The sequence below is a fragment of the Oryctolagus cuniculus genome, chromosome 11 (genome assembly GCF_051225735.1).
Source record: "Oryctolagus cuniculus isolate XC-2025 breed Fujian yellow rabbit chromosome 11, ASM5122573v1, whole genome shotgun sequence".
NCBI classification, from domain to species: domain Eukaryota; kingdom Metazoa; phylum Chordata; class Mammalia; order Lagomorpha; family Leporidae; genus Oryctolagus; species Oryctolagus cuniculus.
The window spans coordinates 1,108,468-1,123,279 of NC_142877.1; the positions used below are offsets into that span (position 1 = coordinate 1,108,468).

The 14,812-nt window shown below is 64.8% G+C and overlaps 1 protein-coding gene across 2 annotated transcripts in view; it reads right to left on the reverse strand.

Moving 5' to 3' along the window:
* Positions 1 to 685: 685 nt before the first annotated feature.
* Positions 686 to 14,812, reverse strand: part of OSBPL2 (oxysterol binding protein like 2) — a 43,921-nt gene continuing 29,794 nt past the window's right edge. For both annotated transcript variants that reach the window (XM_089306937.1, XM_051842436.3), the window contains 8 exons: positions 13,765 to 13,947; positions 12,438 to 12,545; positions 11,639 to 11,728; positions 9,147 to 9,270; positions 6,193 to 6,321; positions 3,832 to 3,955; positions 3,050 to 3,140; positions 686 to 1,583 (listed from right to left, as the gene is read on the reverse strand). In XM_089306937.1, coding sequence (XP_089163063.1) covers positions 1,481 to 1,583; positions 3,050 to 3,140; positions 3,832 to 3,955; positions 6,193 to 6,321; positions 9,147 to 9,270; positions 11,639 to 11,728; positions 12,438 to 12,545; positions 13,765 to 13,947 — 952 coding nt within the window. In that variant the 3' untranslated portion in view covers positions 686 to 1,480. The remainder of the gene's footprint in view (positions 1,584 to 3,049; positions 3,141 to 3,831; positions 3,956 to 6,192; positions 6,322 to 9,146; positions 9,271 to 11,638; positions 11,729 to 12,437; positions 12,546 to 13,764; positions 13,948 to 14,812) is intronic.

Below are 14,812 nucleotides of genomic sequence, written 5' to 3' on the forward strand. Positions count from 1 at the left end.
GCGGTGCAGGGCCCAGGTATTTGGGCCACCATCCTCTGCCTCCCCAGGGGCATCAGCAGGGAGCTGGCGCGGAAGCAGAGCAGCTGGGACTCGAGTCACCGCCCTGGTGTGGAAGCCAGCATCGCAGACAGCGGCACCAGGACACAGTGCCAGGACCTGGCACCAGGACGTGGTGCCAGGATGCGGCACCAGGACCAGGACCCGGCACCAGGATACAGTGCCAGGATGCGGCACCAGGACGCAGTGCCAGGATGCGGCACCAGGACGCGGTCCAACAGCTCCTGGTGTGTTCACATTTGCAGCAGCAACAGAAAACCGTCATAAAAACTCGGAGCAGCCTTAGACGTGCCGTGTCTCACTCCCGGCTCGGGTGCACACGGAACTGGGGCTGCCGTGCGGCTGAGCAGCCCCGAGACCCCGCGAGCTGGGCCCCAGGCAGAAGCCGCCGCGGCGAAGCTTGCCTAGCTCGGGCCTCGGGCTCCTCTCGCGGCCTTCCTGGGCGAGGAGCCCGCACGCCGCCGTCTGAGCCAGGAGCCTCGGCCAGGTGCCCGGGGTCTGCCCAGCTCCCTGGTGCTCCCCAGTCTCCTCCCCACGGGACACCGGGGCGATGGCACAGAGCGCGGGGCTGAACCCGACACTGCCGCCGGCGTCCCAAGCTACAGAGACCAAGCCTTCCAAACACGTGTTCACTCCAAAAGTGTTTTAATTGCAAACGACACTGTGAAGAGTGGACAGCGACAGCGCCCTGCTGGGCTGGACAGCGACGATGCTGACAGCTGTGAGGTGGTGTGCCCGCACGTGCCCGCGTGTGATGCGTGTGCGTGCGTGTGCGCGTGCACACAGCAGGCTGCCTTGGTCCAGAGCTCCACCACCACCTATGGGGTCCACGCTGCTCCCTACACTCGGTTACGCGGTCAGGACGGCCGCCGGGACGGACGCAGCCGTGTGTGCTGGACACCTTTCATCACACCGGGTGAGACGCCGCTTCTGCCTCTCACACGGCACAGCACATGGCTGACATCGGACGCGTGCAGCCGGACACGGCGCGGAGTTTGCCAGAATCCCGTCCCCCGAGGGCAGCGTGGCCCACGGCGACAGGCGTGGCCGGAGCCCGGCCCCTCCCACTTGAGACGGCCCTGGGGACTTCCCAGGCAGCCCGAAGTGACCGCCGCAGGACTGCTGACACAGACTGACACCGCCCTGGAAAGCTCACCTGCCCGTCGCCAGGGCGGCCCCGGCCCAGCCTCGCTCGGGATCCACACCCGCGGGCGTCAGTTCACCTGTCCCACAGCTGTAGGGACGCGGCCCGCCGGCCGGCCGCTGCGCAAGGCCGCGCGAAGGCGCTGTCGCCGTCCACTCCCCGCCCGGGGGCGCCGGTGCAGCAGCGCGAGTGTCTGGCAAACGGGAGCTACCGGGAACGGCGGCCTCGGCCGGGCGGCGCCGGGGTCCACACTCGCGGGCGCCGGCCCAGGCCCCGCCCTCAGTAGATGTCCGGGCAGTCGGAGAAGTTGCGGTCAAAGTAATCGCCCGCGTACAGCCAGTCGGGCGTCCCGGTGTGGGGGTTGCTGCCCGGGTAGAACCACCTGCGGGCACAGACACGGTCACGGCAGGCGGGCGAGGGCACAGCTGCTCCTCACGCACAGCTGCTCCTCACACACAGCTGCTCCTCACACGCAGCTGCTCCTCACACACAGCTGCTCCTCACACAGCTGCTCCTCACACACACAGCTGCTCCTCACACACACAGCTGCTCCTCACGCACAGCTGCTCCTCACACACAGCTGCTTCACACACAGCTGCTCCTCACGCACAGCTGCTTCACACACAGCTGCTCCTCACACACACAGCTGCTTCACACATACAGCTGCTCCACACACACAGCTGCTCCTCACACATACAGCTGCTTCACACACACAGCTGCTCCACACACACATAGCTGCTCCTCACACACAGCTGCTCCTCACACACAGCTGCTCCTCACACACACAGCTGCTCCTCACACAGCTGCTCCTCACGCACAGCTGCTCCTCACACACACAGCTGCTTCACACACACAGCTGCTCCACACACACACAGCTGCTCCTCACACACAGCTGCTCCTCACACACAGCTGCTCCTCACACACACAGCTGCTCCTCACACAGCTGCTCCTCACGCACAGCTGCTCCTCACACACAGCTGCTCCTCACACACAGCTGCTCCTCACGCACAGCTGCTCCTCACGCACAGCTGCTCCTCACACGCACAACTGCTCCTCACGCACAGCTGCTCCTCACACGCACAGCTGCTCCTCACGCACAGCTGCTCCTCACACACAGCTGCTCCTCACACACACAGCTGCTCCTCACGCACAGCTGCTCCTCACACACAGCTGCTCCTCACACACTGCCTGCACGTCTGTTTTACTCCCCAGCAGGCCGTGACGGGTGAGGAGGGGCCGTGACCAGACTGTCCCTGCACGGCAGGCAGTGGCCACGCCGGGGGACCGGGGAGAGACCACAGGGCAGGTGCCAGGCTCGGTCCCCGCACTGCCCTGCGGCTGCACTAGAGCGGAGACGCCGGCCACTTCCAGCAGAGGGCGCGTGGGCCCGCAGGGTGGGAGCAAGGTTATCACGGCACTGAACACGCGGACACGCACACAGGACGGGCAACTGCGAACTCAAACCCCCGGGTGTCTGCGAGTGAACACAACAGCACACAGCTGGCAGCCTGGCGTGTCGTATATGATCCTGTCTCAGGGGTGTGTGTGTGTGTGTGTGTGTGGACTCTGTCTCAGGGGTGTGTGTGGGTGGGTGTGTACTCTGTCTCAGGGGTGTGTGTGTGTGGGTGTGTGTGGACTCTGTCTCAGGGGTGTGTGTGTGTGTGTGTGTGGACTCCGTCTGTCTCAGGGGTGTGTGGGTGTGGGTGTGTGTGGACTCTGTCTCAGGGGTGTGTGTGTGTGTGTGTGTGTGTGTGGATTCCGTCTGTCTCAGGGGTGTGTGTGTGTGGGTGTGTGTGGGTGGGTGTGGACTCTGTCCGCAGGTGGGCGAGGCCCTCCTAGCCCCCTCACCGTGTCCGCCACTCCGCCTCGTTCTTCGCGCGCTCCCTGCGGGCTTCTCTCTGCTTCTCTTCCAGCCTTTCCTTCTCCTGGCTGGCCAGATCTAGGTCAGCAAACCAACCCCGGTGAGCACCAGGCTGGGGCAGCCCGCCGGGGCAAGGCGCACCTGCTGGCCGCGGGCTGCAGCCCACCCTCGTGAAAGCCCGCACCGGAGACGCCTGGGCGCCGGGCACGGGGCAAGGCTCGACCGCACGCTCCCGAGACGGTGAAGCAGCCAAGCCCACGGGTGCACCCAGGAGCCACCGCTCCCAGCCCGAGACGCGCTGACCCCAACACAGAGCAGGATGGGTTCTGAACGTGGGAGGTGGGCGTCCGCGACCTGACTGGACCCTCCTGCCTCCCGAGCTCGCCCCGCGGACGTCGCTTTCTGGAGTAGCAAATGCACCCCGGAAGGAAGCCCAGGACACGAGACCTGCGTCCCCGGCGTGGAGCTCTGTGCTGACAGAGGCTGGGTCAGCAAGCAAGGAGCAGCCCGTCTGCCACATCAGAAGCCGGCCACTGACACACGTGGTGCACGCTCAGAGCGCCACGCGGGGCCAGCGCACGGCTTCACTGGCAACAGCTGTGGGGAGCGGCCGGGCACTGACGGCCGACCCGGCTCCAGGGGACAAGCGCAGCCTGGGGACGTCGGCTGACGCCCTCGGCCGTGCTGTCCATGTAGGGCCTGCACCGCGGCCACACGCTGGGCTCACAAAGGGTGGGTCTGCGGCGTGGGGGGGGGGCCCGGCGCTCACCCATGTCGCCGTCCTCCATGCCTCGGATGTCAGGGCGCAGGCGGCAGTCCGTGGGGGGCAGGGTCTTCTCCATGCCCGTCTGCAGCTCGTTGAGGCTCACGGTGAAGCTGGTGAAGTTGTACATCTGCAGGGAGGCCCCGGGCATGACCACAGCCGCCGGCGCCGCCCGGCGCCGCCCGCCACCGCCCGCCACTGCCCACCACCGCCCGCCACTCATGATCTGAGCCCAGGCGCTAAACCTCATCGCTCCTGCCAGGGCCACCTGCGTCCTGCTGTGCAACCTCCGCCCCCCTGCTGCCCGCACCCCCTGCTGGCCCCCTGGCCTCCACCTGCCTCGGGGCACGGCAGTGGCTGTGCCGGGACACACAGCTGCTTCTCCAGCCCAGACCCTGGCGCTGACTTCCGACACCTGTCCCCTCGGCACTCGGGATGTCCGAGGGGAATCTGGGAATCTCTCACGCCACACCACAGCCTGCCGCAGCAGCTTCCGGGGGCCCTGGCTCCGCCCCCGCCCGCCCCCGCAGCTCTGCCAGAATTCAGCCGCACACAGCTGGGCTCCGCACTGCCCACTCCAGCCCCCAGCGCCCACCACTGCAGCACAGCACCTGTCCAGGTGCTGCTGTCCGTCCGCCGCCTGCTGCTGGTGCCGGCTGGTGCCGGCTGGTGCCGGCTGGGCCGAGGGCCTCACAGCCCTGTCCTCCGGGTCCGCTCCCGGCACGCTGGCCCAGCCACAGCCGGCAGGCAGCAGGGACTCAATAAATAGACTGACCCCCTGGGCAAGGGAGTGAGTGCTCTCCTCAGAAAGATTTCCTTGAGAAAAACATAATAAGCTAATTTTTCTAAAATAGAAATGGGGTCTGTGTTGTGGCGTAACGGGTTAAGCCTCCTCCTGCAGGGCCAGCATCCCACGTGGGCACAGGTTCAAGTCCCGGCCGCTCCACTGCCCATCCAGCTCCCTCTTAGTGCCCCTGGGAAAGCAGTGGAGGATGGCCCAAGCGCTGGGGCCCCTGCACCCACGTGGGAGACCTGGAGGAAGCTCCTGGCTCCTGGCTCCCTCCAGGCAGAGCCGGCCGTTGTGGTCATTTGGGGAGTGAACCGGCAGGTGGAAGACCTCCCGCCCTCCCTAACTCTGCCTTTCAGTGGAAGAAGTCAATCTCTGTGGTCCCACCGTGACGCCGGCTCATTCCCTGCTCCAATGACCACAGTCAAGACCAGCGCTGGGTCTGAGTCCTGGCTGCTGTCTCCAGGCCAGGGGGCCCACGTGCCTGGGCCCTGCCAGCTGCACAGGAGACCGCGTGGAGGTCCTGGCCCGCCAGCCTGGCCCGGCCCTGGCCGCTGTGGCCACCTGGAGGACGGAAGCGCTGTCTCTCCTGCACGCTCCGTCACTCTGCCTCCCACTGGGGGGGGGGCCGTCTCACAGGCGAATATTCTGGTTCCTTCATCTTGCTCATGCAGCACCGTGAAAACTTGGTAATAAACTCTACCTCTCACACAAAGTGTGACTTACAGGAAATCAAAACGTGACATCACAGGTCGTGCCGGGTACCATGTTGTTCATGTGCTGTTTATAACACATAACTTTTAATGCACAGAATCACACGTAAGGAATTATAACCACAAGTTTTCTTTTCTCTCTTTTTTTTTTTTTTTTTTTGACAGGCAGAGTAGACAGTGAGAGAGAAAGGTCTTCCTTTTGCCGTTGGTTCACCCCCCCAATGGCCGCTGCGGCAGGCGCACCACACTGATCTGCAGCCAGGAGCCAGGTGCTTCTCCTGGTCTCCCATGGGGTGCAGGGCCCAAGCACCTGGGCCATCCTCCACTGCACTCCCGGGCCACAGCAGAGAGCTGGCCTGGAAGAGGGGCAACCGGGACAGAATCCGGCGCCCCAACCGGGACTAGAACCCCGAGTGCTGGCGCCGCAGGCAGAGGATTAGCCTAGTGAGCCGCGGCACCGGCCACAGAAGTTTTCAAAGCTAAATTTCACCGTGCAGTTGTGGCACTCAAGCAACAAGGCAGGAAGGGGCCTCCCCTCCCACGGGCCGCGGCTCTGTGGCAAGCAGCAGTGGTGCCAGCCTTGGAGGGCCCTGCCAGCGGCCTGCAGCTCAGGGCAGAGGACGAGGGCGCGTGTGGTGCCAGTGCCGAGGTGCACACCAGCAGGCACGAGCCGTGCACCTGTACAGGGACCCCGCACGGACGGCCAGGCCTGGGGTTCTGGTCTCATCAGGAACAGGCAACAGGCGGGCAGGTGCCAGGGGCTGAGCCGCAGGTACAGGGTTTGGAGACGGCTCAAGGAGCGCGAAGGCTGACGGTGTGGGGGAACCCCTCTGTGTGCCTGGGGAGCTGGGTGTGAGGGGCACAGACCTGCGCGGAGTTGGGGGGCCGGGTGTTGATCCTCCAAAGCAGTTTGCTGCCAGGAATGACCTGCACCGTCTCCTGAGCCGCGGGCACATCGTCCACCTCGTCGCTGTCTGCCTTCTCCGGACCGTCACCCTGCAACACAGGACACGCGGCAGGGCTGTCCCTGTGCCCAGAACACAGGACACATGGCAGGGCCACCCCTGCGCCCAGAACACAGGACACGCGGCAGTGCTGTCCCTGCGCCCAGAACACAGGACACACGGCAGTGCTGTCCCTGCACCCAGAACACAGGACACGCGGCAGGGCCACCTCTGCACCCTGAACACAGGACACGCGGCAGGGCCACCCCTGCGCCCAGAACACAGGACACGCAGCAGGGCCACCCCTGCGCCCAGAACACAGGACACGCGGCAGGGCTGTCCCTGCACCCTGAAACACAGGACACGCGGCAGGGCCGCCCCTGCGCCCAGAACACAGGACACATGGCAGGGCCACCTCTGCACCCTGAAACACAGGACACGCGGCAGGGCTGTCCCTGCACCCTGAAACACAGGACACGCGGCAGGGCCACCCCTGCACCCTGAAACACAGGACACATGGCAGGGCCCTGCGCCCAGAACACAGGACACGCGGCAGGGCCACCCCTGCACCCTGAAACACAGGACACATGGCAGGGCCGCCCCTGCGCCCGGGGTGGGGAGCTGTTCTCAGAGCACTTCGCAGACCGGCCACCACACCTCTTCCTGCGACACTGCCTGTCCGTCAGTTCACAGAGAAGCCGGGGCCTCGCTCCCAAGGGGCACTCACGCCCTGTGCAGGCGTTATGCTGTGCTTCTTGGACTCGCAGACAGCAGCAGGCCAGGGCTGGCAGCTGGGAGAGCCGAGGGTGAGCACCCTCAAGACGCCGTGCTGGCTCTGAACGTGGCTACGTAGGGACGGTGTACCAAGCGGGAGCCCTAAAAATGAACTTCTCAGAGCAGAAGGCTTCCTAGTGGGGCCGGCGCTGTGGTGTGCAGTGCCAGCACCCCACGTGGGCACTGGTTCAGGACTGGCTGCTCCAGTTGCAGTCCAGCTCCTGCTACTGCGCCTGGGACAGCAGCAGCAGACGGTGCAAGTGCTCAGGCCCTGCACCACGAGGCAGGGCCTGGATAAAGCTCCTGGCTCCCGGCTCTGGCCTGGCTCAGCCCAGCCACTGCCACCTGGGAGTGAACCAGCAGAGGGCAGATCTGTCTCTCTCTTCTCCCCCTCTTCTTCCTGTAACTCTGCCAAATAAATAAATAAATAAATAGGGGCTGTGCTGTGGCCTAGAAGAAGGTTAAGCCTCCACCTGCAAGGCTGGCATCCCGTATGGGTGCCAGTTCGAGTCTGGGCTGTTCCACTTCCAATCCAGCTCTGCTGTGGCCTGGGAAAGCAGTCGAAGATGGCCAGAGTTCTTGGGCTCCTGCCCTTAAGTGGGCAGGAAGACGCTCCTGGCCTCTGGTTTTGGCCTGGCCCAACCCCAGCCGTTGTGGCCATCTGGGGAGTGAACCAGTGGATGGAAGACCTCTCTCACTCTGTCTCTGCCTCTCCCTAACTCTGAATTTCAAATAAAATAAATAAAATTTCACTGAAAGCCTGCAGAGTTGGAAGGACAGTCCATACGCGACGTCCTCTAACGCCGAGAGCTTGGCCGCGCAGAGGAGGGGGTTCCGTGTGAGTCCGGCTGCCTGAGCTGTCGCAGGCTCCGGTGGGGACCAAACCTGCGGCCAGGGTCCCACAGGCAGCCTGGGAGCCGGGGCAGCCCGGGGCCTCGGTCCTGCGTCTCCGGTGTCCGCCATCACGCTGCACCGTTCAGGAGACAGCCTGGGCTGAGACGCTCAGGCCGCCCAGCAGCCTGTGTGGACGGCGGCACTGGGAAGGAAGCCTTTGTTTGAATCAGAGTATTGACTGCCGTTGTGGCCACCTGGGGAGTGAGCCGGAGGGTGGCGTGTGCTCTCCCTCTCTGTCTCTCTCTACTTCTTTTTCTGTGACTCTGCCTATCAAAGAAATACACAAATCTTAAAAAATATAAGAGAATCGGTGTTCCAATGTTCTAGAAGGAGTCCTTGCCAACACATTCTGGCTGTTGTGCTCAGAGCTGAAAACACGGCAAACTCACTTGTTTGTTCAAGGCTGTCTAAGCTAACGCAGTAGAGGAAGGGACATTACTCAGACAAGAACTTGGAGCCTCAGGGAAGGAAGGGGCTTGTGGGAGGCCCTTCCTGCATGGACGGCAGGGCTACACTCAGCCACAGGGCCATGCCCTGTCCACCTACAGGGCCACGCCCAGCCACAGGGCCACACCCAGCCACAGGGCCATGCCCTGTCCACCTACAGGGCCACGCCCAGCCACAGGGCCATGGCCAGCCACAGGGCCATGGCCAGCCATGAGGCCACGCCCTGTCCACCTACAGGGCCACGCCCAGCCACAGGGCCACGCCCAGCCATGAGACCACATCCACAGGGCCATGCCCAGCCACAGGCCACACCTAGTCACAGGGCCACACCCAGCCATGAGACCACATCCACAGGGCCACACCCAGCCATGGGGCCCCAGCCACGGGGCCACGCCCAGCCATGGGGCCCCAGCCACGGGGCCACGCCCAGCCACAGGCCACACCCAGCCATGGGGCCACGCCCTGTCCACCTACAGGGCCACACCTAGTCACAGGGCCACACCCAGCCATGGGGCCGCAGCCACGGGGCCACGCCCAGCCACAGGGCCACATCCACAGGCCCCGCCCCGCCCCAGGGCAGCCTCGAAGCCAGGGGGGCGCAGGCAGTGATCTGACACAAACCTGACACCCTTGCTGCTGTGGCGGCTGTGGGGGCCCCTGTGCCCCCAGGGTGGGCTGCAGGCCAGGCCAAGCACCGGGCTCCTGGGGGAGCGCCGGCAGCCCTCGGCGGCCCGGCTCGCTCTGCCGGGCGCCAGCACTCACCTGCCTGGCCTTCCGCCGGGGCTCGCCTCTCCGCTCCTGCTTCCTGAAGGACTCGTAGGCGGCGGGGTCGATGCCCCACAGACACTCCGTCCACTTGCCGTAGATCACGAACAGCTTCTTCTTGCTGTGTCACAGGGTCACACGGGGGCAGAGAACACACCGTTCTGAGCGCGAGCGCGGGTCCGGCCCTGCCTCAGTTTCCCAACTTTGAGACAAACACGGGGTCAGTTTGAGTTCTCTCTCGCCGCGCGGCAGCAACTGTCCCGACCCTGCAGCGCCAAAGCAGAAAAAGGAACGAGGCACCGAGCCCAAAGGGAGAACCGGGGCCCACGGGAGACAGTGCGGACAGGAGCAGGCACCCAGGGCCTCCCACTGAGGCCGCACCGCATTTCCTGTGCCAGCGCCCTCGCGCCATCTTCCCCCCACGCCCAGCCGGCCCCTGGCTGTCTGCTGACTGCGGCGCTTCCCTGAGAAGCAGCTCTGGAGCCCGACTCCCTAAGGGGCGGAGCGCCCACAGCCCTGCGCTCCCCGCCAGGCCCTTGGCCGCCTCTCCCTGGAAGCGGGGCTCAGGCAGGCTGGGTGCCCGCACAGAGGCGGCGCATGGGGCCTCAGGGAGGCAGGTGGCCACCGACAGTATACGGGGCCACACCTGTCCCCAGGGAGGGTGCACTCAGGTTCACGACGGAAAACCAACGACGCAAACACGGCGACGCGCCGTCAGTGCTGGCACACCCGGCACAGGCTGTGGGGCCGGCTTGCCGAGGAGGGGCCGGCACAGCGCACACGCCAAGTCCTAGCTCCCCGCTGCCGAGTGCTGAGGCTCAAGTCCAGCTGCCGTTGGCAGCCGTCTCTGTCCCCAGCAGAGCCCTCACAGCTCGAGGCTGGGAGCCAGCTTCCGGCTGAAACCGCACAGATTTCAGGAGCCGGAAGGAATCTGCAGGTCCCCGGCCCAAATCCTTACCGGAGACAAGCCCGAGAAATCGGAGATCCGAAACATAAAGTAACCCAAGCAAAAGCGACACTCGCGGGACACGGCTAACTCCACTCGCCAAAGCTTGTACAGGCCCCGGCACGCAGCCCGGAACGAACCAGCCGTGTGACAGTGATGCTGACACAAGCCCGTGTTTGCGCTTTGCCTGACGCGCAGCAGGAGACGCGCGGTCAGGGCTCCAAGCCTCGGCTCTGTCTGTAGAACTGCAGCCCTGTCTCTAGTGAACGTGTCCAACCTCCCAGGCTGACTTGGAGGAGGACACGGGCCCAGCTCTTGCACACTCCCCGCGGTCACGCACTCGGCACTGGCCCGGCCCGGCTGCTACGCTCAGCGATCAGACTACTTCCCAAACACAGCCCTAACTTCTCCCACCACGAGGAGATGCTCAGGGCTAAGCACAGCGTTTGCACACCATGCACTGGCCCCGGGCACACCGCCCCCCAAGTACACCGTCCCCCGGGCACACCATCCCCCAAGTACACCATCCCCCAAGTACACCATCCCCCAAGTACACCGTCCCCCAAGTACACCGTCCCCCAAGTACACCGTCCCCCAAGTACACTGTCCCCCGGGCACACCGTCCCCCAAATACACCGTCCCCCAAGTACACCGTCCCCCGGGCACACCATCCCCCAAGTACACCGTCCCCCAAGTACACTGTCCCCCGGGCACACCGTCCCCCAAGTACACCGTCCCCCGGGCACACCATCCCCCAAGTACACCGTCCCCGGGCACACTGTCCCCCAAGTACACCGTCCCCCAAGTACACCGTCCCCGGGCACACCGTCCCCCAAGTACACCGTCCCCCAAGTACACCGTCCCCCAAGCACACCGTCCCCGGGCACACCGTCCCCCAAGTACACCATCCCCCAAGTACACCGTCCCCCAAGTACACCGTCCCCGGGCACACTGTCCCCCAAGTACACCGTCCCCGGGCACACTGTCCCCCAAGTACACCGTCCCCCAAGTACACCGTCCCCCGGGCACACCATCCCCCAAGTACACCGTCCCCGGGCACACCGTCCCCCAAGTACACCGTCCCCCAAGTACACCGTCCCCGGGCACACCGTCCCCCAAGTACACCATCCCCCAAGTACACCGTCCCCGGGCACACTGTCCCCCAAGTACACCGTCCCCCAAGTACACCGTCCCCCGGGCACACCATCCCCCAAGTACACCGTCCCCGGGCACACCGTCCCCCAAGTACACCGTCCCCCAAGCACACCGTCCCCGGGCACACTGTCCCCCAAGTACACCGTCCCCGGGCACACTGTCCCCCAAGTACACCGTCCCCCAAGTACACCGTCCCCCAAGTATACCGTCCCCGGGCACACCGTCCCCCAAGTACACCGTCCCCCAAGTACACCGTCCCCCAAGCACACCTTCCCCCAAGTACACCGTCCCCGGGCACACCGTCCCCCAGGCACACCGTCCCCCAAGCACACCGTCCCCCAAGGACACTGTCCCATGGACACACTGTCCTGGCTACACATGGACCTACTTTCTGTCCTGAATGTGCCCTTCCACTTTGTGAAGCTCTTTTCCAAACAGCCCGCAGGGTTTAAAGTTCAGCACGCACTTGTCTCCAGTTCTGCAGGGGTGAAACACAGGCTTCCTTGTAGGACACAACCCACAGAGGCAGAAAGCAGAGCAGGGACGACCACACCCGGCACGAGGGGCCGTGCTGGGTGCTGGGTGCTGGGTGCCGGGTGCCGGGAATGTCTTGGGACTGGCTTGTGGCGGTGGCTGCAGAGCTGGGCAAACCCACCAAACACCACATAAACGTGGCTTTTACTGCTGTGAGCCTCTCCACGGTTAGCAACACCGCCAGCCCGGACAGTGGGCGCTGGGGACGTCACTGCGCCGCCTTTGGTGCCGTGCAGAATCTCCCAGTAAATTACGACTTAGACTGAAGACAAAACAGCCAACACGGCGCTTTCGTGGTGCCCTGGACACCGCACAGAGCCCGCACGGAGCCCGCGGGGAGGAGGGGCTGTGGTGGGTGGCGGGGCCCCGCGGGGAGGAGGGGCTGTGACGGGTGGTGGGACCCCGGCTCCGTGCACGGCCCCGTGGGGAGGAGGGGCTGTCACCGGTGGCAGACCCCGGCTCCGTGCATGGGCCTGCGGGGAGGGGGGGCTGTCACCGGTGGCAGACCCCGGCTCCGTGCGCGGGCCCCGTGGGGAGGGGGGACTGTGACGGGTGGCAGGACCCCGGCTCCGTGCATGGGCCCGTGGGGAGGGGGGGCTGTCACTGGTGGCAGACCACGGCTCCGTGCGCGGGCCCGCGGGGAGGGGCGTCACCTGTGGTTCAGGATCTCCACAGTCCCGTACTGCTCAATCCACAGCTTCCCGATGATGACGTTGTGCACGCAGCAGGTGGGGTTGGTCCAGGTGTAGGCTTCATTATGTCTGGAAACAGCGGAAACCAGACAAACAGACGCTGCGTGACCTCAGACGCGGAGACCAGACAGGGGCCGGCAGAAGGCCACGACGTCCCTTTGAAGTCCCGGGTGGCTGTTTAGCTGGCACGCATTTGAAATCGGTTCCTTCTTCCTTTGTAGCATCAACAAAGCTTTCTACTTAGATGCCGAGACGGGTCACGAGCGACGCAGACTGAGACAGAGAGCAGCGCTCCCCTGTCAAGTGGCCAGCGCTCCCCAGACACACGCTGCAGAAACAGGGCCCTGAGACAGCCCCTGGCCTCCTGGGGACCCCGGCAGTGGTCTGCACCGTCCAGCCGCGAACGGCCCTGCCCAGGCAGAGCTGCAGCTGATGCTGACCTGCGCCTCTGAGGGGCCACGGCCAGGAGCTGAGTGCTGCCCGGCGTCACCAGACCTTGAGCTTCCCGGCAGAACCCTACAGCGCTCACCAGCAAGGCTCGCCATGCCCCAGCCCCGAAGAGCAGAGAGCACCACTTCACACAGGGGCCCGTCACTGCGCTTGGAGCCACGTCAGCCCACATACGCCTGCGGGCAGAGCGGGGACCATGCTCCTCTGGTCCTGGCAACCAACCAGGCAGGGCCAGCAGGAAGCAAACACGGCTCACCTGGCCGTGTGTGCACCTGCTGGACACTTGCTTTCTGCTCTGAGAGCCTTGGGTGGACTTTGGACTGGACGCACCGAGTCTGACTTGAAGGGGGCGCTGGGCAGCCTCGCAGACAGCCCCTCCAGTGAGCCTTACCTCGGACCCAGACCTCTGTCCCCCCCCACTGTGTACGTCAGTGTGACCAAGCACACAGCAGGTGTGGCTGGGGGTGGGGGCTGTCACTTCCACAGCTCTCTCCCCGTGGGCCCAAGAGGGATAAAGGAAGCCGGTGGCCAGGACTGGGGGCCGGGGCCTGCTGCCCACAGCTTGGAGGGCAGCTTGGAAGCAGAGGCCGCAGGCTACGGCATTCGGGGTCAGCCTGGCCCACGCCTTCTGTGTGACGTCACGGGAGTGCTGCCCAGACACCAGCGGGATTTCACACAGCAAAAGGCACCGAATCCAAAAGTGGCGAAAGCACTGCAGGACCACGCGGGGAAGGGGCGGGCCTCTGGCAGCGAGCAGCGTGGCCCTCGGGACCTTGTGGAGGGCGCGCCCCAGGGATGGGTCTGGGGTTCCTTCCAGCCCGGCCCTGGCGCCACTCACTTGAGGAGCTCCAGTGTGATGGTCCCGCGGGGCTCGGCCTCCACACTCTTCCCCCAGAACCGCAGCTTCGGGTAGATGGAGCCGTGGAACACGAAGTCTTCACTGAGACCTTCCGAGTAGAACGCGCTGATGGGCGGGTGGTGACTGACCTGCTCGGATATGAACCTGAACCCCAGGTCCTCCCTAGGTCCAAAAACAAGATGGGGTACGGATAAGAGGACGAGGGAGAACAGGCAGCCACCTTGGGTTCAGAGCAGGCCAGCACGCCCGCCGGTCACACGAGCTCAGTGTCCGGCACCCGGCACCTGGCAGGCACACCAGCACACCTGCCGATCACACGAGCCCGCGGTCCGGCACCCCTGGCACACCAGCACGCCCGCCGGTCACACGAGCCCGCGGTCCGGCACCCGACAGGCTCATCAAGGACTGACGGGTACCGCGGACTGCACGACAGACACGTCCAGCTCCAGCCTCTGCCGTCACCAGCACACACCCCTGGCCACCGCCGGAGCACAGCTGCCTGCTCACCTCCCCGGGGCCACCCAGGCCACGCAGGGCCAGGCCAGAGGGGTGCATGGACGTGAGCCCCTCCACACGGAGCTCCCTCAGGCCCCTCGGGAGGCTCCCAGACTCCCACGAAGCAGCTGTCCTACACCCGGGCCAGGAAACAGCAACTTCACACCGTCTCGTTCAATAAGAGCGTCCACTTTTAATTGTTCCGGAACTGAATACACCTACAGCTGCAGGCACCAGCAATCGTAAAAGCCAAACCACACGATTACTAACTTAACTGGAACAGAACTTCCAATCATTGCAGGGAAGCAAAGTTGAGAAATTAGACTTAAAGGCTGCCTCCAAGGTCCGTGACGCACAAAGGAACGCGGTCTCAGACAGGGAAGGTATTTTTAGCTCTCCCAGAGCAGTCTGCAGGGATCAGACGCCGGGAAGTGACCTGGTCCTGGACGTGGCTCCTAAGCCACAGGACGCACCACGCACAGCCGACACCGACATCCGGGCCTGGGACACGTGACACAGGGCCTCGATTTTG